The following is a 19,832-nucleotide window of genomic DNA, read 5'->3' as shown; positions in this document are numbered from 1 at the left end:
AGGTACAGAAAAAAATGAAATGATAAAGTCTAAAGCATTTTACAGAGTGCTTGGTAATTAACTGGCTTTTAATAAACGTTAATTTTTCTTCCTATGATCTGTTCAATATTCATAGTAACTCTTGTTAAAGCATCAAGTCATTGATTAATTGATAAATGAATTGATGAATTGGTTTAACCAACAAAAGTTTTTAGATGTCTCAAGTAGCACATTAAGCTCTGAATTCCAAGATAGAAAGACTAGACCTTCCCTAATGGAACTGTGGTGGTATGGAGAGAGAGACAGAAAAATCACTTATAAAGAAAATGATCACTTCCGTAATGGAGCACAAAGCACCTAAACATGTGGCTATCGGAGAAGATTCTACAAGGGCCAAGAGATGTGAAAGTGAGACCTGAAGGTGGGTGACAGTTTGTGAAGCTGGTAAACCTGCAGCCTGGTGATTTATTACCTAAATAAGCAAGTTTAAAGCTATTATTTAGACTACTTTCTATATTATGGTTTCATTATTTTTTTAAACATTTAAGTAACTCCTTTAGTAGGGATACATTTTCTGACTTTGTTGAGACTTGGCCCTAGGAAAGGATGCAGAGTTTTTGTTTTTTGTGTTTTTTTTAAGAAAGTGGTAACTGAAAACTCATCAGCATGGTCTATGACCTATTTCATTACTTTCTGTTTATGAAATACTTTGTTTCAGAAGGCAAGTCTCGTATTTTCACAGGGCTTACTGTGCCAAGATAATATGTAATTTAAATGATTTGAAACTAAAATGTTTTCAATAAAGAAAACTGTTCAAAATGTGCAGGAATATATGTGAGGGCTGGTGATTGGCTGCAATGTGTTTATGTAAAATACACGTCAGAGAAATTTATATTCTGGTATGTTGGACCACTGTTAAAAATCAGGGAGAATTTTCCTACCATAATAAAATAAAATTACAGAGGAAATGGTGGAATCTAGTTCTAAGTACATCTAAAATGATATAATTAATATCTTGAGAATAAGGTATATGTGATGTTCATCAATACATTAAGTTAAAAAACAGTTATGTAAAATATCAGCCATTTGTGAAAAAATTATTTGCACAGGACAAAGTATGGACAGATATTACAATATTATAAAATTAATAGTTTGTGGTTGGTTTAATAATAATTACAAATTACACACATTTTATATTTCTCCCTGTTGTTTGATTTTCTATTTTTCTATAATGACCATGAACTGATTTTATAATAATTTTAAAAAATACATAATTTCAAAGTAAAGAAACTGTTATGTATTTATTTTAAATGAGTTTAAAAATAATCTATATTTTTAAAATGCTACAAGGTATTTAAAATGAAATAGTGAATCAAAAATGACAAAAGAAACCACTCAAAGAGATGGCCTTGGTCAGAAATTTGAGAAAGGCTGTTGATTCCTGGTATTGCATAGTACGTCCTTGGATGATTGCAGGGGGATACAATGAGTTTTTGTGGAAGACAGAAAACAACTGAGCACACCAGCTGACTAAGGGATAAAATAGGAAATCCTAAAAATTGCTTATGAGAACTTGGGTTTTGTGATTGTAAATTTTCAGCTTGATGGGAACACTAAGAATATCAAGAAAGGAATAAAATATACATAGATATAGATATATCTATAGGTATAGATATACAGACACATATTGGTATTGATATAGATATATCTCAGAATGTCCCTCGTGAAGTAAATGGTTAACACACTTGGCTACTAATGAAAGGTTGGTGGTTCAAGTTCACTGAAAGGCACCTCAGCAGAAAGGCTGTCAATCCACTTCTGAAAAATCAGCCATTGAAAACACTATGGAGCACAGTTCTACTCTGACACCATGAATCGAAATGAGTCAGAATCACCAGGAATCGGAATAGACCTGACAGCAACTGGCACTGGTAAGTGAGAACAGAACAGCCCTAACTGTTTTAGCACCTGCAGGTGACACAAGCGTGCTGCAATGAGGCAGGGACTGCACAAGCTTCTAGACAATAGGGGTAGTAGGCAGATACTACAAGGAGTCTTGATTTTTAATAAAAGCAACGGAGAAGTGGATATTGAGTACAAGAACATCCTCACAGGGCATAGATTTTTCTTTCCAGTTAATGTCCAGGCCCAAACCCAACAAGGCAATCTCAGTACTTGATTATTCCACCTACAGGTAGAAATCCTAAACAGCAGGTATAATGACATTGAGAGCACTGCTGCCTTGAAGAAAATTATTTCAAACTCATACTGAATTATAACATTATCCCAAAGAGTTTGTGTTTGTCTGATGAAACAACCCTTTGATTTTTAACATTTTATGCATTAATTTTTTAAAAATATGTCTAATGTTGGGTCCCGGAGCCCTGGTGGCACAATGGTTAAGGGCTTGGCTACTAACCAAAACGTAGGCAGTTCGAATTCAACAGCCACTCCCTGGAAACCCTATGTGGTAGTTCTACTCTGTTCTTACGGGGTCACTATGCGTTGGTAAGGTAATGTCAGGTCATAAAATAAACGTCTGCTTTTCTGCTTTCAATGGATTTTTCATTTTTGATTCAAATGCATGTATCAGATACAAAGAAAACGGCTAAACTCATGGTGGTTTAATGAACACTGTTTTCACACACAGATTCAATATTTTTCTATGTAACTTAGATTTACATTGACATTTTCATATTTGCTATTGTATTAATCACTCAGTTCCAAGCTATGTTGCTGAACTGCTGATGAAGGAGAAGAAATGCTCACTAGTTTTAGTGACAGACTCAATTCTCAAGTCAATTATGGCTGTACATCATTTCTCTATTCCCATTATAAAAACCCAACAATGCCAATGATTGTAGATATTAATAGGAAGTTAAAATTCATATTTGAATGACTACTAAGTAATGGCTTACGGAATAAAATACAAAGTATATGTAAGTTAAAGTTTTACAGCATGGCTGACACCATATTTTTTGTTTGACCTTTTGAATGTAATATATACTCTGCTAATATTTATACAGTCCTTTATATAGAACATAAAAACTCAAAAATCACCTTGCAAGTATTCTTTATGTATTTTGGTTTATCCAATTACAAAAAACAAATATTAAATAAATCAGACTAAAGAGAATATATGGCCACATTTCTAAACAAATACTTATTAGAAATACCTGAATTTTAATCATACTATTGCCAAGATTTGGTGTTTAACTACATGATTTATTGACCAATAGCAAAGAATTTTTCTAATATAAGGGCTCAAAAGGAAAAGAATAAATTATTAGGATATAAAAGTTGTGAAAACATTATTTTTATGAGTGTGACAAATAATAAAAACATAAATAATTATTGCAGGTCTGAAGCCAGGGAAGAATTTCTATTTATCTTTGATTACCCTTTGTTTCATAATGCTATTGGCATGTCAAGTATAGTGAGTATGGGGCTAAAAATGGTTTTAAAATTTAAAGAGAAAATTGAAAGCATGTGGACATTCTTAATGCCTTGTACCAGTAAGTAGTTAATAAGCACCTATTATCAGCACCAGTAACTGTACCAAAGACGGGTAAGGCATGATTTTATGTAATTGGAGATTGAACATTAACTCATAGTAAAAATTAAGCAGAATGGACTACACAATGTTTCTTGGAAGAGGTAGTAATTCAGCTCAATACATAGACAACATACATTCAAACTGGAGACAGATTTTTTATTCCCAGATTCTGACCAACTTGATTAGGAAATGTCAGCCTAATACTTGAACCAAATTTAGATCCATTAACAAAAAAAATCCTACATGATAGGAAATCCTACCAAAACTAAAAAAAAAAAAAACCTACATCAGATATTCTAACATGATTTCAAACTAAATAGAAAAAGATTGTAGTTTTATTTTTCTTTTAAAATTTCCTCTATTCAACTTCCCTATCTGTCACCGCAACATAAATATTTGGTTAACTCTGAAAACCTGGAGACTCCTAGCCATTCTAGATCTCTAGCGTGTGTGTGAAGATGGGAGAGGCTCTCCACATTTACTGAACAACTACTATGTATCAGGTGTTAACTATAAGAAAATCACAAGATGTTGTATGTGAAATTTTTAGGGGGAAATTTGTAGCTATCATGTTTATTCCCATGTGCATTCTATTTTCAGCTCAAAGTTTAAGTCTGGAGACATCCTTTTCCGGAAAAAAAAAAAGTAGGAACACAAAACAAAACACCACTGTCACCCAGCATGGAAGACAGAGAGACAACAGGCCATGAGTCACAGAGAACTGATTAGTGAGAAGCAGAGAGGCTCAGTACTTCCAAATTGATACAGAAAGCCTGGAATGCTGGGGCTGTGCAGTCCTATATTACCCAAAGTTTGTATGGAGGGCTGGTAGACTAACCAGTCAGGGTACTGCTAGACAAACTGTGTGCCCTGGTGTATCTCACCCAGTAGGGGTGCCATTTTTTTAACTCACTCAAATACTGATAGGATAGTGGAGGCCCTGAACATATCATCCCCATGGAGGAAATAAAATGTATAGTAAGAAAATAAAGCCTCCTAAGAAATATGGATTGTTTAATTTAGAATTTGAATGTTGAGCGAAAGACTGAAATTACTAACAAGAGATCCAATAAAATGAAATAACTGCTCAAAGCTGATGAGTGGAGAATAAAACTAAGATGGAGTAAAGAAAAGTAGATCAAAGAACATGCCTGATTTCAGCAGAGAAATCATAGTTCTAGCAGGAGGGATGCCCTTTTCTAACCACACGAATGAACTGAAGAAAAAATTCAAGCCTCGAGTTTTCTACAGAGAAAATATTAAACGACACAGGAAGCATCAAAAGAAGATGGAAGAAACACAGAGTCACTGCACCAAAAAAAACCTGGTCGACATTCAACCACTTCAGGAGGCAACATATGATCAGGAACCGATGGTACGGAAAGAAGTCTACGGTGCACTGGTGAAAAACAAAACCAAAAAACCAACCAAACCCAGCGCCGTGGAGTCAATTCTGACTCATAGCAACCCTATAGGACAGAGTAGAACTGCCCCATAAGAGTTTCCAAGGAGCGCCTGGTGCATTCGAACTGCCGACCCTTTGGTTAGCGGCCGTAGCACTTAACCACTATACCACCAGGGTTTCCAGTGAAAAACAAGGCTCCAGGAATTGACGGAATACAAATTGAGATGTTTCAACAATTGGATACAGCACTGGAAGTGCTCACTCGTCTATGCCAAGAAATTTGGAAGACATTAAGTACCTGGCCAAATGACCAGAAAAAAAAAAAACATATTTATGCTTATTCCCAAGAAGGGTGATCCAAACAAACGCAGAAATTATATATAAAAAAAAAATTAATATTATATGCAAGCAAAATTTTGCTGAAGATCATTCAAAAGCAGCTGCAGCAGTATATCCACGGGGAACTGCCAGAAATTCAAGCTGGATTTAGAGGAGGACATGGAACCAGGGATATCATTGCCACTGTCAGATAGATCCTGGCTAAAAGCAGAAAATAACAGAAAGATGTTTACTTGTGTTTTATTGATTATGCTAAGGCATTTCACTGTGTGGATAACACATTATGGATTACACTGCTGAGAATGGGAACTCTGGACACTTAATTGTGCTCATGAGGAATCTGTACATGGATCAAGAGGCAGTCGTTTGAACAGAACAAGGGAATACTGATTGGTTTAAAGTCAGGAAAGGTGTGCGTCAGGGTTGTATACCTATTCAATCTGTATGCTGAGCAAATAATCTGAGAAGCTGGACTATATGAAGAAGAATGGGGCATCAGGATTGGAGGAAGACTCATTAACAACCTAGGTTATGCAGATGACACAACCTGGCTTGTTGAAAGTGAGGAGGACTTGAAGCACTTACTGAGGAAGATCAAAGTCCACAGCCTTCAGTATGGATTACACCTCAACATAAAGAAAACAAAAATGCTCACAACTGGGCCAATAAGCAACACCATGATGAACTGAGAAAAGACTGAGGTTGTCAAGAATTTCATTTTACTTGGATCCATAATCAACACCCATGGAAGCAGCAGTCAAGAAATCAAAAGATGTATTGCTTTGGACAAATCTGCTGCAAAAGATCTCTTTAAAGTGTTGAAAAGCAAAGGTGTCACTTTGTGGACTAAGGTGTGTCTGACCCAAGCCATGGTGTTTTCAAGTGCTTCACATGCATGCAAAAGCTGTACAATGAATAAGGAAGACTGAAGATGAATTGATGCCTTTGAATTGTGGTGCTGGCGAAGAATATTGGATACACCATGGACTGTAAAAAGAACAAACAAATCTGTCTTGGAAGAAGTACAATCTGAATGCTCTTTAGAAGCAAGGATGGTAAGACTATGTCTCACCTTCTTTGGACGTGTTATCAGGAGGGCTCAGTCCCTGGAGAAGGACATTGTGTTTGGTACAGTAAAGGGTCAGCAAAAAAGAAGAAGACCCTCAAGGAGATGGACTGACACAGTGGGTGCAACGATGGGCACAAGCATAGTAACAATTGTGAGGATGGCATAGGACCAAGGCAGTGTTGTTCTGTTGTGCATAGGGTCACTATGAGTTGGAGCCGACTTGACGGAACCTAACAACAACAACAACCAACCAACCAGTTGCCATTGAGTCATTTCCAACTCATGGCAACCCTGTGTGTGAGAGTAGAACCGTGCTCTTTTGGGTTTTCAATGGCTGATATTTTGGGAACTAGATGGACAGGCCTTTCTTCTGAGGCACCTCCAAGTAGACTTGAACCTCCAGACTTTCCAATAGAAGCTGAGTGTGTTAACTGTTTACACCACGAGGGACTCCTTCAAATTCTGAGGTCTGACAATTTCCAGGTTCTGTCCATCTTCTTCCTGACCCATATCCCACTGTGCAATAACTGCAAAAGATTAATTCCCTCTCAATCTTTTGCGAGAGGAGTTCTGTTGGTGCAATTGTTAAGCACTACGCTGCTAATAGAAAGGTCAGTATTTTGAACCCACCAACCACTCCATGGGAGAAAGATGCAACAGTCTGCCTCTGTAAAGATTTACAGCCTTGGAAACCCTATGGGGCAGTTCTGCTCTGTTCTACAGGGTTGCCATGAGTCGGAATTGACTGGATGGAAAAGGGTTACTCTTTTGCAGTTATCATACACACACTTTGCACTGTGCAATATGGGTCCAGAAGGAGTTGGACAGAAACTGGAAAAGGCCAGGCCTCAGAAACAACAGGTAAGGTAGAAGATGAGTGTTAGTCTTGTGAGTCAAAATAGACAATTCGCTGCAAGTTCTCTAATAGAACACAGTGCCCCCTTTTCCTTCATTCATGCAACCAGGCATCAGTTCCTCCACCCCTTCTGGAAAATCAAAATTTTAAGGAAACACAATGGCTCCAGAGAAAAGAATTCTGAATTCTTCCGCAGAACATTTATCTATAGTTATATATAAAATGTAAATATTATTGACTGCGACAATATGAAAGTCAAAAAGGGTAGAAGTTTGGAGGTAAAAGGGAAGAAGTGGAGCTAAAGGGAAGCATGAGAGCACAAATACCTTCATCTCACAGATGAACTGGAAATAAAACTCTAAAGCTCCAAATGTATCACTTACGGTTAAAAGGAAAATAGTTAAGGATCTAAACATGGTATTTATACTGGAAATTGTTGGGAGGGAAATGTGATGTGATACACTCTAAGTGAACTACATTTCATTCATCGTGGCAGTGATTAATGAAATTAATGAATCAAGAACAGTATGATAATATTATTAAAAGATATGGTAGCAGAAGAAATAGTTGAAAGATTTAGAAATGGTCACCCCTCAGTTGTGAGCTAAGGAGTGAAAAAGTTAGGTCAGGGAATTGTTGCTTGAAATTATTAGCTTTGATTCTTAATTTAAAAAACAAATTAAAGTATACATGCATCATGAATTTAAAAAGAAAGAAAGATATCTAGGGTCTCTTTGTGTAAAAGATGACAGTTATTTCTTTTCCAGGCCCCTTCTAGAGACACTTTCCTTTATTTTTCAGGACAGATCTTCCTGAATGACTGATAAAAAAAAAAAAAAAAAAAAATCTTTCACTCATTTTGATTAGAACATTTAACTGGGAAATATTTTAAGCATACAGATAAGAACAGAAATTAATGATAAATACCGTTATTACCATCATCCACAGTTGATGAATATTGACATTTTGCTATATTTGTACAAATCTTTAAAATATATATTTAGATTTGGTTTGCTAATATTTATACTTTTTACATCTGAATTTATGCTTGACCAGTTTTTATACTGTTCTATACTGTTCGCTCTCGCCCCTACGAGTATTAAAAGGAGCCAGAAAACCTTTCTTTCTTGGTATAGTTTGGAATGTTCTGGGAATGGGTCTTTGAGTTTGGTAGATACTGATATGTTGCTGCAGGTAAATTATGAACTATTGATCCAATTGATTTAATGGTTATCAGGCTTACTATTTCTTTTTGAGTACATTTTGCTCTAGATTTATTGTCCACTTTATAAAGTTGCCCATCTACTCTACTATATCCATATTTATTTTTAATTTATACTGTATCTATAATTACGTCCTTCTTTTCATTCCTAATACTGCTTATACGTGCCATTTCTCTTTTTAATTGCTCTTATCTTCTGTGTTTATTTGCCTGTTTATTCTAAGAATCAGCTTTTTACTATGTCAACCTTGTCTAATGTTTTTTTCTAGGTTATTAATTTCTGCACTCATTTTTATTATTTTATTCCTTGTACTTTCCTGTTGTTGTTTTCTAACTTTTAAAGCAGATACCTCAAATAATTATTTCTTCTCCTTACCTAATATGTACACTTAAAATGATATATTTTCCTGTGTCACTTTATTTGTACCCCACGAATTTAGAAGCATAGCTTTATTTTCATGAAGTTATTAAATACTTTGTAATTTCCGATTATTATTATTTTTTATTCAATGAGTACAATAAGTGTGTTTCTTTTACTTTAGAACATTTTCTGGTCAGTCTTTTTACACCAATTTCTAATTTTATTGCAGTGTGGTCAAGAAACTAGTCTGAGTGCTATTAGATCATTGGGGTTTGCTGGTACTTGCTTTGTGGTCTAGTTTGTGACCTTATTTTTGGTTAAGTTTTTTAAGTTTCATGGTTTATCTAGTAAGCCATACAGAATTAATTACTTAGTTGATACAGAATTCTATAAAACTGTTAGGTTAAGTTTGTTAATTGGATTTTTAAAATCTTTACATTGTTACATCTCTTGGTTTGATCTATCAATTTTTAAGAAAGATATGGTACATGGGATTGAGTTACTGGGCTTGAAGGCTAAGGACCATAGTCTCAGGGGACATTTAGGTCAATTGGCATAATATAGTTCAGAAAGATAATGTTCTACATCCTAGTTTGGTGAGTAGCACCTGAGGTCTTAAAAGCTTGTGTGGAGCAAAGGAGAGTAAAGGAACCCAAAAACTCAAGGAAGCAATTGGTCCACAGGATAATGGATAGGCTGCACAAACCACAGCCTCCTCTAGGCTGAGACCAGAAGAACTAGATGATGCTCGGCTATCACTATACCACTCTGACCAGGGAAGGTCCTGGTTAGAATGGGAGAAAAATGTAAAACAAAATTCAAGTTCATAAAAAAAGATAAGACATGCTGGACTGATAGAGACTGGAGGATCCCCTGAGACAACTGCTCTAAGGCACCATTTTAACCTGGGATTGAAGCCAATCCCAGAGGTTACCTTTCAGCCAAATAATACATTGGCCTATAAAATAAATGATAACACCCATGAAGAATGTGCTTCTTAGAACAATCAATTATAGGAGACCAAAAGGGCAACATTTGCCCTAAAGCAGAGACGAGAAGGCAAGGAAGGGCAGGGAAACTGGAAGGATGGAAATGGGGAAGGCGGGGTGGAAATGGGGAGAGTGTTGACACATTGCAGGGATAGCAACCAATGCCACAGAACAATAGCAACCAATGTCACAGAACAATTTGTGTATGAATTGTTGAATGGGAAACTAATTTGCCATGTAAACATTTACCTAAAACACAATAAATTGTTCAAAGAGAGAGAGATGGTAAATCTCCCACTATTATATATTGATTTCTCTTTCTTATTCTGACATCTTTGTCTTTATTTTGAAGTGTATTTTAGAATAGCTCAGGAAGAGTTTATGAGTGGTAAAATAGAATGTTATTTTGTCCTTCCCTCTGAATGATAGTTGAACTGGGTATAGAATTTTGAGTTGACAGGCATTTTATATTAGCATGGTTAGGCTATTACTGTACTGTCTTTTGACTTCTATTGAGGCTTTTATGGGAAATATACTGTCTAATCTAATTCCTTTGCAGATAATGGACATTTTTTTTCTCTAGATTATTTTAAGGTTTTGTTTTATTTTTCTTTTTGGTTTCTGTTGTTTAACAATGCTCTTTTTAGGAACAGGTTCATTTTTATTTATTATGATGGGCTTCCTTAAGTTAAGGAATCATATTTTTTACTAATTCTAAAACTTTCCATATGGTCTCTTAGTATTGCTTCTCCCCATTCTCAGTCTTCTCAATTTCTCTAACTCCTAATAGACTTAGGTTATCGCTCTTGTATCTTAAAGTCTTTTTGTATTTTACCATATTTCTTCCATTCTGGGTAATCTGTTAAACTCTTTCAATAAACCAATTTCCTTTTCTGTTATTATTTTGTATTAGATGGCATTATGGAACATTAACACGGTATGTGTTTGCACGAGTGTGTGTGTGTTTGTATGTGTGAGAGAGAGTGAGGGAGGAAAAAGGAGAGAGAGAGACTGAGACAATGGAAGTAACTTCAGGGGTGAAGAAGAGAGGACAGAAGAGAGAAAACCTTCAGTTGCTGTGGGAAGAGGAAAGGTGATTATTTTTTAAACAGATGATACCTAGTGAAGTTGAAGACTGCCTCAATTTTTTCCACCTCAAAGTATATAAACCACAGTATCACATTTCATTGACTTAGAGAAGGGAGGGAGGAAGACAGGAAGGGAAAAAGGGAGGAAGGGAAAAAGGAAGGAAGAGAAGAAGAAAGAAATGGAAGAAGGAGGGAAGGAAAACCAAAAACCTGTGGCCATAGAGTCATTTCCAACTCATAGCGACCCTATAGGACAAAGTAGAACTGCTCCATAGGGTTTCCAAGAAGTGGCTGGTGGGTTCGAACTGTCAACCTTTTAGTTAGCAGCCAAACATTTAACCACTATGCCACCAGAGAAGGAAGAAAGGTCATATTTCAGGATAAGGAGAGATTGTGTAAGGATTGTTGTATGATGATTGTTCATCATAAAGATCGATAACTATAGAATTCATGACATCTTATCCTTTTCTATTATTTGGTGTTTGGATATAGCAGTTTCAAGTATACAACTTTCAAGTCCCTTCTAGGAAATAACAGTGTAAGAAGGCCTCAGATCCCAATGGCACTGAAACATGACCACTATGACTGGTGGTCATGCCAAATGTACCAGGAACATATGAAATACATTATATCTATTTGCTCAACTACTTCTAATATCTGATCTGATTGATAATGCAGGTATCAAGTGAACCTGTGATGTGGAAATTTAAAAAAAAATTTAACTCTATCATTTTAGAGTCTGAGGATTTTCTGTCATTTATAGGATCTAAGCAACTAAGATTAGAAAAAAAAAATTACTGAATCTCCATACTCAATTTTCCAAACAGTGACATATTTTCTATCTCCTTTTTCTTGTACCTACCTAAGAGAGGTATTAAATGAAATGTTGTCTTAGAGATTATGTATAGGAGGAAAAAAAAAAAAAAGCTATATATTGTGTTTGTTCCCATCAAATGCTAATAGAATAGCGTCTGTTTCTTGATAATTCCTAAGTTCTTAAAAATAATATTTTATCCTGATATTTAAAGAACTCATCTTTGCAAAACCAGTATCTGTTACTCTTTACATGGAAATATTTCAAACTTAAGTTGTATAGATCCTCCTCCTGCTAATTAATTAAAATTAAGGATCAGCTTTCTTATCGCTCACATTTTCCTTTCAATTCCATTCTTGGTTTTGTGTTATGTGCTTATAAATAGGCAGAATAAAGTTAATTACCAGAGTGAAGTTAATTTAAAAATGAGGTCTCCATTATATTTAGAGGTTATATCTGCTCATTCAGTTGTTTCTTTTCCTAAGGTATTTTCTATACTTTTTTCCCCTCTTAAATTATCTCACCTCCATTTTCTTCACAGTAGTAGCTGATTGACTTATTCCTTGTTTAATAGATCTCCCCCCATTTCCCACAAATGCCTACTTTGTTTTTGTATCTTTTTTGTTTTACAAATCATTGAAAACATTGTTCCTTCTCTGTAGAGCTAGATTCAAAGGACTGGAGTACTCTTCTGTATTATCATCCTTTGAATTCTTTCACTGATGGATGATAAACATAATCTAGCTCATCTGTGTTTATAGCTCTGGCAATTAAACCAGATCTTATAGCCATAGGATGCTAGGCCTGTCTAGGTGATTGCTCAAGTTAATATTTAGTAAATACTTTTTTTCCAGTAAAATAAAACTATAATATCATGAATTATTAAAATAAAAACTTTATTCTGTTCATGAAACACAGTCCAAAAACTTCCTGGGACAAATTCGTCTTCTTTGTGTTCACTGATAATCATTTAATAAATCAATGATTCTCTTTATCATTTGTCTTGTAATTTTTCAGACATTTAATTATTTTTACACGGAGAGAGAGAAGGAATAATGATAACAGGGGGACATGCTGCAATAGATTACGACTTACCATAGCTCTATGTTTAAGGCTGGCTAGTTTATCAAGTATAAACACTGGTGGTGAGGAGAAGTTTACATTTCATGCTGGCATAAAAGTGAGAGTCTGTTAAGTATAAAATGATAGTATTGAATTTGGATAAAATCAAACAACTCCTTAACTTAAAATGTCAAAGGACGTTTATAAGGTTGAAACAGTGACAAAAGCAATATTTTTGTTGGTACACAAGACTGTAAATAGGCACGGAGATGTTAATTAAGAGGAACGAAATTCATTCATTCATCTATCCATCCACGACTATTATTTGCCAAGCACTGTACTAGATGCTGAAAAAGATCATCCAATAAAACATAGGTTAGTTGAAAATGTTAAAGGTAAAAATTAGGGTCTTTAAAATAGAAAAATAATCTATAAGAAGATGGGTAAATAATTCAGTTTAGATATAAGAAATTGGGTTCATTTTAAAATTTCTGCAATGATTGTGTCACCATTTTCAGTAAGGAGAAAACAAGAACACATGGTATTAGTAGAGCTCTTTCCGAAGAAGCCAAACACAGTAGTAATTGCTGGTGGAACATGATGTTTTTCAGTATAACCAAAAAACAAAACCTCTGTGATTGTGGTTAAAAGGCTTTAATATCTCTGAGAGCCAAGAAAACATTTGTGCCAAACACCAAAACAAAGAAGATATTGATCTGTTTCTTCAACACCTAATTGTTTGTGCATACTTCATTCAGAGTCAAATGCCTGATTAAGGTTGGTCGGTTTGTTCTTCCAGAAATTATGATGCATTTAAGGGATACTGTGTGAAGCAAAGGAGCAGTTCTGAACTGTTTAACTCATGGTGTGAGCCTTATGAAATGTTTTTTGACCTAAAATAGTATTACCACAGTTTATCATATGACTTACTTACGAAATGTTACTTATAAGTAAAGGCTGAGCATTTGTCACTATTGAAAATACTCAAAGAAGGTGATGTAACTCAGAACTCAAAAAAAATTCTAAAATGCTAGATATAAATGTATTTGAGCAATGATAGTGGCAAAAGTTCAGAGCTTTTCAATGGATAAAGACAGTGTAAATAGTTTAGAAGCATATGACCTTATATGTTTTGTTGAAAGTACACTTTTACAGTGAAATTTCATATAAAACCGAATTGTGTGTGCAACTACAAGCCCACAAGCAACAGTTTTAATTTTCAAGGTATCTTTCTTACTGATGATGTTTGGAATAATGGTGAATTCCCCTGTCCAGAGTCTCCTGTTTACCTCCTTTTCTTCTGTAAGTCGGTGGCACAGACCTGCTCAGCATCTGTGATAATTTCAAAATTCTGACTGTGGTAAGTAGTGGGCTGACTGAGAAAAGAATTCTCTTATGGAAACTCTGGTGCCGTATGGTTAAGAGCTCAGCTGCTAACCACAAGGTTGGCAGCTGAAATCCACCAGGAACTCCTTGAAAACCCTATGGGGCAGTTCTACTCTATCATATAGGGTTGCTATGAATCGGAATTGACTCAGTGGCAAAGTCTTTTTTTTTTTTGACCACAAAAAGTTTTGGGTAAAGTTTAAAGTTTAAAGAGGACTTTGAAAATAATTAGAAACAAATATTCTAATTCACTGGGATTTTCCAGAGCTCACTAAGGAAATTTAGTTTAGATAATTTTTTAAATAGCTTAACTTCCATTCCCTACAAATAACTATTTTTTTCTTACCAGTTCTGTAGCTTCATTTGCAAGACCTTTGGCTTCTTCGGCAACTTTCTCTGCTTCATCAATATAGTCCTTAATATTGCTGTAAGCTTTGAAGGCCGCAGTGGCATTGAAGGAAATGTTTTTAGCTTCATCAAGGATTCTGTTGGGATAACCGCCCCCCCCCCAAAAAAACAGAGCAGTTGGTCCTCCAATGAAAAACATCTTACCTATAACGAATATGACTTCCAAGTGATCACTGACAATATAATTGTGCTAATTCCAAATCACAGTGAGGAGGTATTTACTTATCATATTGTATTGTAGTTTACAATTCAAACTCACATTCCTAAATAACCCAGCTGTGAGCATTACCAACATATCTTTTTTTTATTGTTATAAAAATATATATAACATAACGTTTGTCAATTCAACATTTTTCAGGTATATAATTTAATGATATCAATTACATTAATCATGTTGTTTAACCACCACTACCAACATGTCTTACGTACCGACAGCATCCTTCAAAAGGTTCTGTGACCATGGGTACCATTCAGGTGTGTGGAATAAGACAATCCTTTATGTTAATTTGTGAGCATGCTGCAGGTTTCATACCACTTGTTCCACACTGTCGGACTGAATTTTCACAAAATCTCTACGGGGTAGGCATACTTCCCAGAGAAGGAAAAAGGAATCTCAGGAAGGTTAAATGGCTTGCCTCAGGTCACACAACCAATAATAGGTAACTGATTAAGGGCTAGAGCGAGCCTGGGTCCTTTGACTTCTAGCTTACTGCTTGATCTACCACCTTTTTTTACTCAATTATAAAATGTGTTGTGCATGTCATTCCCATAATTTTCCAATATTAACATTTTTCTTTGTATTGTAGGAGTATTTTATGGATTCAGTAGTGTTTCTCAGAAAGAAATGTGGAAACCTTGGTGGCACAGTGGTTAAGAGCTCAGTTGCTAACTGAAAGGTCAGCGGTTTAAACCCACCAACCGCTCTGTGGGGGAAAGATGTGGTATTCTGCTTCTGTAGAGATTATAGCTTTGGAAACCCTATGGGGAAAATCTACTCTGTCCTGTAGGGTCACTACAAATACGACTTTGTTTAGAAGTAGGGAATAGGGATTTTCTTTGTTATTTTAATGAGGTCATACCAGAGTAGGCTGGGTCCTAAACCTAATCACTTCTGAGTGATGTCTTATGAAAACAGCAGAATAGGCATGAACACATAACGGGGGAAGACAGATGCCATATGAGGACTTGTCTACAAGCAATGGAACCGTAAGGATGGTGAGCAGACATGAGAAATTAGTAGAGAGGCCCACAGAAGGAATCCACATGCCAAGACTCTGATTTGGATTTAAACTTCCAGATCTGTGAGAAAATAAATTTCTTTCTTTAAAACCACCCACTTATGGTCTATTTTGTTATGGCACACTAGGTAACTAAGACAAGTATTAAGCCTTGCACATGGTGGATGTTAAATACAAATATATTTGGAAAATTATTTTGAGGGTTAATATTTATCATGGCAAACATCCAATTGCTCTACATACTTAAGTAGAAGCATATCAGAATAATCTAGAGAGCTGTTTACAAACCACACATGCCCTTTCCACTTGCCCCTCCCTCCTCTAACCCATTTAAGAATCCCAGCTATAGTAAGCTATAGTAAGCTATAGGAGTATACAGCATCTCCCTGGAATTTGGAACAGAAAAGAAAGATTAAAACTCACTGGCTAAAGGCTATTATATGAGGCCTTATTTTCCAAAGCTAGCCTTTAAAAAATAAATTATTTTGATTGCACTAGAAATATACAACTGAAACTTGAAGCAGAATGTGTGTTTACATATCATGATTTAAAATGCTAATAAGACAACCACTGTGCTTTCTAATAAAGAAGAGAAAATATACTTTTTCTATGTGTAGCCTAGGGCTATGTTCACTCCCTACCAAGCTGCATTTGCATCCACTTTTAACTCAGATTTTTGATACTGCTCCAGTAGAGCTTCGCCCAGACCCGCCTAATTAAGCTCTTCCACAGAAAGGCCATGTAGCTTGTATGTTCATAATTATAGAATCAAGATTTGAAAGCAATTCTTTAGCATTTTTTTTTTATTCAAAACTTTTGAACAAGTGTCAACACACATAGACATTTTCCAACAACAAATGACATACCCATCAAGGACAGTAGAGGAGTCATTCAACTCAGCAGCATGGTTTTCGGCCTGGGACACCTTCTCAGCAAGATTCCTGTCTTTGATTTCACGGGAGAGGCCATCTATTTTATCTTTAAGCTCTTCAGACATTGGTGGCAATTTAGTTTGAATGTCTTCAACATACTAATACGCACAGGAGAGAGGACACTTTAAGCAAGCAGCTCCAAGCTTCCTCTCATTTACTAATTTCTATATGAGACATGATTACATATACTTAGTTTTTTTAAAGGAACCTTTGAATTTACTAACATGGCAAAAAGAGAACAAAGAATAAAGCACCTATTTAATGATAGCAATTAGGAAATTTGTGAAGCCAATTTACACTAGGAAGAACCTAACTCTCTAAAATATTTTCTGCTTCTTAGGTATAAATGCATAAATGATAGTCGTTAGGAACTTTTAGACCATTTGCATTTCTATTACCATTTATCACAGTGTGTAGCACATTAGACACTTTGTTAACAAGTTTATTTGCAAATTAACATTTTTCTTTTAACTAAGGTTATATAAATTTTGAAGCAGATTGTAAGTGCTGCCCTAGAAAAAATAGACATCCTTCATTAATATGGTTAAAAAAAAAATACAGGTTTGTGTGTGTGGGGGGGGGGACAACAGGAGATCAAAAGGAGAACAAAGTGAAAGTAGGTATCCAAACAAAATATATTAGTATTTGCTAATAATACTGAGGTTTATTATTGTTTCCCATTAATGAGCACCTATGTTGTTATCCCTGGAGCCCTGGTAGTGCAGTGGTTAAGAGCTCAGGAGCTAACCAAAAGGTCAGCAGTTCAAATCCACCACCTGCTCCTTGGAAACCCTATGGGGCAGTTCTACTCTGTCCTATATGGTTGTTCTGAGTCAGAGCCCACTCGACGGCACATAACAACAAAACAACAACAATGCTGTTATCATTGCTCTTTTAACTTTGCACTTTATCAAATACTTACTTCTATCACTGAGTTGATTCCATCTGCAAGACGGTTGGCTTCATCAAGTATGTCATTGCCTTCTTTTAAAGTGTTCTCAGTTTGCCGTTTGCCACTTTCAAGAGCCTCCTTCATTTTCTGTCGTAAGTGTGAACAAAGCATCAAAATGCCATTTGGGCAAAACCCCATCCAGCCCTGTATTCCTGACTCTCCTGAGATGACTGAAAAAAAGCTTCATGAACAAGCTATACTATGTTGACAGTGTGGCTAGATGAGAACAATATAATCTACCAGCCAGTATTCCAAGAATTGTTCTATTTAGATGCCTGTACAGGAATTTCTTCCTCCCACTGTGAGAGAGTCATCCAAGTGAAGAAAAGTTATGTGATAGTGGCTGAAGATTTAAAATTATTTTTAAAACTATACGGACGTTCACTTTTAACGAAAACGTAAGTGCTAAATATGTACTAGTGATTCTCTGGTAGTATCCTGAATTATATTGGGACTACACATTGACTGTGAGCACAAACATAAGTAGATTTGTTTTACAGAAATTCTGTATAACTGGAAGAAGGATTTTTAAGGTTACTTAGAGGGTGTGGTTTGCAATGGGTAAGGGCTGAGCTGCTAATGGAAAGGTCGCTGATTCAAGCCTACCAGTGGCTCCACAAAAGAAAAGACCTGGTGATCTGTTTCTGCAAAGATTATAGCCTAGGAAACTCTACTGGGGCAGTTTTACTCTCTCATACAGGGTCACTATGAGTTGGAATTGACTCGATCGCATACAACAACAACGGGGAGTGCTGCTTTTTTTTTTTTCTGTAATCTTTCTTTTTTAATCGAGTTTTGGGTGAAAGTTTACACAGCAAATTAATCTCCCATTTGCCAATCTCCACACAGATTGTTCGGTGACATTAGTTACATTCATCACAGCATTTCAACATTCGCTTTAATTATGTTCTGTTTGTTCCATTTCCAGCACTCTAGTTTATCTGCCCCCTTCTCTTTTCATCTTTGCTTTTGAGTAATTGTTGACCTTTTGGTCTCATACTGATGGTTTTTAAGTAGAACTCTGATCTTACGTAATATCCTTTATTTTGTATGCCACTCTGCTATTTCACTAATAGGAGCTCTCAGAGGATAGGCTTGGTTCTAGACTTAAAGAATGTCTCAGGGCAATAGTTTCAGGAAGTTCCCTGTTCTCTATCGCTCCAGTTTGTCTGGCTTCTTCTTCTTTTTTTTGTTTAAAGAATTTGAATTATGCTCCACATTTTTCTCTCATTCTATCCAGGACCATCTATTGTGACTCTGGCCAGAACGGTCAGTGTTTGTAGCTAGACATCATCTAATCCTTCTGGTCTCAGGTTAGATGAAGTTGTGGCTTGTGTAGACTTATTTCTTTTCTGAGCTTTTGGTTACATTCTTACTGTTTTGCTCCTGGTGAGTAGAGACCTGTAGCTGTGTCTTAGATAGCTGCCTGAAAGCTTTTAATACCCCAGACACTACTCACCTCACTAGGATGCAGAACATGATTTTTGTAAACTATTTTATGCCAAGTGACTGGGACTGTGGTCTCATGTTCCATGAGACTATGATCCTAAGCTTTCAAACCCAGAAAACCAATGTGTAAAGGTTTTTTTTTTTTATGTCTTGGAGTATGTGCATTTGTGTCTTCAGTGAATATCTGTGCCTTCACCCACATATCTGTATTTACACATACCACCAGGAGCTCCTTGGAAACTCTATGGGGAGTTCCACTCTGACCTATAAGGTTGCTATGAGTCGGAATTGACTTGATGGCACTGGGTTTGGTTTTTTTGGGATAGATACTTCTGTAAACCCTGGTGGCATAGTGGTTAAGAGCTATGGCTGTTAAACAAAAGGTCGACAGTTCAAATCCACCAGGCAATCCTTGGAAACCCTATGGGGGCAGTTCTACTCATCCAGTAGGGTTCCTATGAGTTGGAGTCAACTTGACGGCAATGGGCATAGATAATTCTGTCTGTTCTCACCTATATACAGACCGGTACCTACCTGCGTACCAATATGCCTATACCCATCCATATGTGCGCAAATAGTTTTCTTGTGCTGTGCTCCCTACATCCACATTCAGTGCCACTTTTCCCATCACCAAAAAATTAAAAATAAAATAAAATAACAAGTCTCTGTGATCTAAAGTGTACTTTCTACTCCCCCCTTCCTCTCCCTGATAACCACCAATGAACAC

General features: G+C 36.0%; 1 protein-coding gene across 1 annotated transcript in view; it reads right to left on the bottom strand.

Annotated features, from left to right (window-relative positions):
* The window catches only part of LAMA2 (laminin subunit alpha 2), a 559,790-nt gene that overhangs the window by 122,244 nt on the left and 417,714 nt on the right, over window positions 1-19,832 (bottom strand). Inside the window, exons 38-40 of the mRNA XM_064294826.1 lie at window positions 17,627-17,743; window positions 16,639-16,802; window positions 14,473-14,611 (exon numbers count right to left, since the gene is read on the bottom strand). Coding sequence (XP_064150896.1) covers window positions 14,473-14,611; window positions 16,639-16,802; window positions 17,627-17,743 — 420 coding nt within the window. The remainder of the gene's footprint in view (window positions 1-14,472; window positions 14,612-16,638; window positions 16,803-17,626; window positions 17,744-19,832) is intronic.

The sequence above is a fragment of the Loxodonta africana genome, chromosome 1 (assembly GCF_030014295.1).
Source record: "Loxodonta africana isolate mLoxAfr1 chromosome 1, mLoxAfr1.hap2, whole genome shotgun sequence".
NCBI lineage: Eukaryota > Metazoa > Chordata > Mammalia > Proboscidea > Elephantidae > Loxodonta > Loxodonta africana.
The sequence above is the reverse complement of the archived record's forward strand: the minus strand, read 5'-3'. Positions and strand labels throughout refer to the sequence as shown.